Source organism: Papilio polytes, unplaced genomic scaffold (assembly GCF_000836215.1).
Source record: "Papilio polytes unplaced genomic scaffold, Ppol_1.0 DF821845.1, whole genome shotgun sequence".
NCBI lineage: Eukaryota > Metazoa > Arthropoda > Insecta > Lepidoptera > Papilionidae > Papilio > Papilio polytes.
In genome coordinates this window covers 1988352-1990613 of record NW_013527359.1, presented here as the reverse complement: position 1 = coordinate 1990613, position 2262 = coordinate 1988352, and the positions used below count along the sequence as shown (strand labels likewise).

The 2262-nt window shown below is 39.9% G+C and overlaps 1 protein-coding gene across 1 annotated transcript in view; it reads left to right on the top strand.

Moving 5' to 3' along the window:
• The window catches only part of LOC106107782 (E3 ubiquitin-protein ligase UBR4), a 34224-nt gene that overhangs the window by 23514 nt on the left and 8448 nt on the right, over window positions 1-2262 (top strand). The window contains exons 50-57 of the mRNA XM_013288785.1: window positions 3-78; window positions 156-259; window positions 334-478; window positions 602-793; window positions 1273-1447; window positions 1749-1883; window positions 2017-2116; window positions 2192-2257. Coding sequence (XP_013144239.1) covers window positions 3-78; window positions 156-259; window positions 334-478; window positions 602-793; window positions 1273-1447; window positions 1749-1883; window positions 2017-2116; window positions 2192-2257 — 993 coding nt within the window. The remainder of the gene's footprint in view (window positions 1-2; window positions 79-155; window positions 260-333; window positions 479-601; window positions 794-1272; window positions 1448-1748; window positions 1884-2016; window positions 2117-2191; window positions 2258-2262) is intronic.

The window sequence follows — 2262 nt, the reverse complement described above, 5'->3', positions numbered from 1 at the left end:
AGCGACGCTTTTGTGTCCGATGGCTCCAAGTTCCAAGAACAAAAAGTGCCGATACTAGTTCAACAGATTATAAAACAGGTAATCACACCGAAAGATGCTCATTATATTATTATTTTTTATTTATTTAATGACTACAATATCATCTTTGTTTAAAGGTTAACCATGACGAATTGAGGATGTTCGTCAAAGCATTCCTGCTCGAAACAAATTCGACTGCAGTTCGTTGGCAGGCCCACGCCCTACTTCTGGCTATTTACAAGTATGATTATTTTATCGGTTTTTAAGAGATTTTTTTCTTACGAAAGATATTAAAAATACTAATCTGTTGTTTAGCAATTCTCCACAATCAGAGCAGGCGTCAATAGTGTCATTACTGTGGGCGCTGTGGCCTACGCTGCCGCAGTACGGGCGCAAGTCGGCGCAGTTTGTCGACCTGCTCGGATACTTCACACTTAAGACGCCTAACATTGAGACAGAGGTACGTTCCGATTACTTAAGTGACGATTTCTTTCGACAATAACAACCCATAACAAAATTAAAGTTTCTTTCATAATATTTATTATTTGCAAATTGCGTGTTTTAATGTGTTTTGTTTGTATAGAAGTACCTGCGCAGCGCGGTGGAACTCCTCCGTCGTCAGAACGAGCTGCTGTCGTCGCACGGCAACGCGGCGCTGTACGCGGCGCTCGGCACATACGTGGAGCTGGACGGGTACTTCCTGGAGTCGGAGCCCTGCCTCGTCTGCAACAACCCCGAGGTGCCCATGGTCACCATCAAACTGCCAACCATTAAGGTATGTGGAGGGAACCATGGATACTCAACTACCTCGTAGATTGGCATGTAGTGTAGTGTGCACCAATTCATGTTTTTGTACTGTATCTTCAATTAAAATACCACAATAAGAGGATAAGAAGGTATGAAGTAAATGATGAGACATTTGTGGCTTTTCTAGACACTTAGTAAAGCTTTGTGTGTTGTTTGTGTTGTAGAATTTTAGTCTGATTTAGAACTAATTTCTGTTTAGTTCGTTTATTTTTCTATTTTGCTTTAATCCTTATTCATAAAAATAATAAAGTTTAAAAGTTATATTTTTAATTATATAAAATAAAATTTAAAAAATGAATAACAAGAACATGCATTATGATCACATAACATTGGGACCACAATTAAATCAACTACGACCGATGCCCAATCTTTAAAGGGGGTAGTAAGAAGCGTCGAGTAAGGTCCTTGCCTATATTAAATAAGAGCTAACCGCGTGACTGGCTGCAGATGGACTCGAAGTTTACGACGACGACGCAGATCGTGAAGCTGGTGAACAGCCACACCATCAGCCGCATCGCGCTGCGCATCAGCGACATCAAGCGCGGCAAGATGGTGCGCGCCATCAACTTCTACTACAACAACCGCACCGTGCAGGCCGTGCAGGAACTCAAGAACAAACCCGGTGAGAATTTACCCAATATTACTATTGTATCGATCTAGTTCACACACATTGTTCATCTGTATCTATACTAACATAATTAAGAGGAAAAAAATTTTATATTTGTATGTTTTCGATTCACGTAAAAACTACTGGGCCAATTTTAAAAACTCTTCATTCATTAGAAAAATAGTTTATCTGTGAGTTACATAGGCTATATTTTTATTATTCTTAATTCACTATGAAAGAGTGAAATGTAAATCCGTGTAACGTCAGAAATAATTTACCCTAATTTACCTTTTTTTATTGTAAAATGTTTTTGTAGGAATGTGGCACAAAGCAAAACGCGTGCAGCTTCAATCCGGCCAGTCCGAAGTGCGTGTCGACTTCCCGCTGCCCATCGTCGCTTGCAACCTTATGATGGAGTACGCCGACTTCTATGAAAATCAACAAGCTACCGGTATTAACACTAATCTTACAAAAAAGTTAAAACAGTAAAATGTGTCTCATTTTATCAATGTAATTACAGTTACCCCAAAGTTTTTATAGTAATTTGATCAATATCTGTAACGAAGTGAACAACTTTATCCCAGGTGAATCGCTGCAGTGTCCGCGTTGCTCCCAGTCTGTACCTGCTAACCCCGGCGTGTGCGCCAACTGCGGAGAGAACGTCTTCCAATGCCACAAGTGTCGGTTAGTTACCGCAATGATCACTTTTAAACCTCAAACTAAGTAATAAAAATATAATAAATGTTAAATTTTCTATAGGGCTATAAACTACGATGAGAAAGATCCATTCTTATGCCACGCGTGCGGCTTCTGCAAGTACGCGAAGTTCG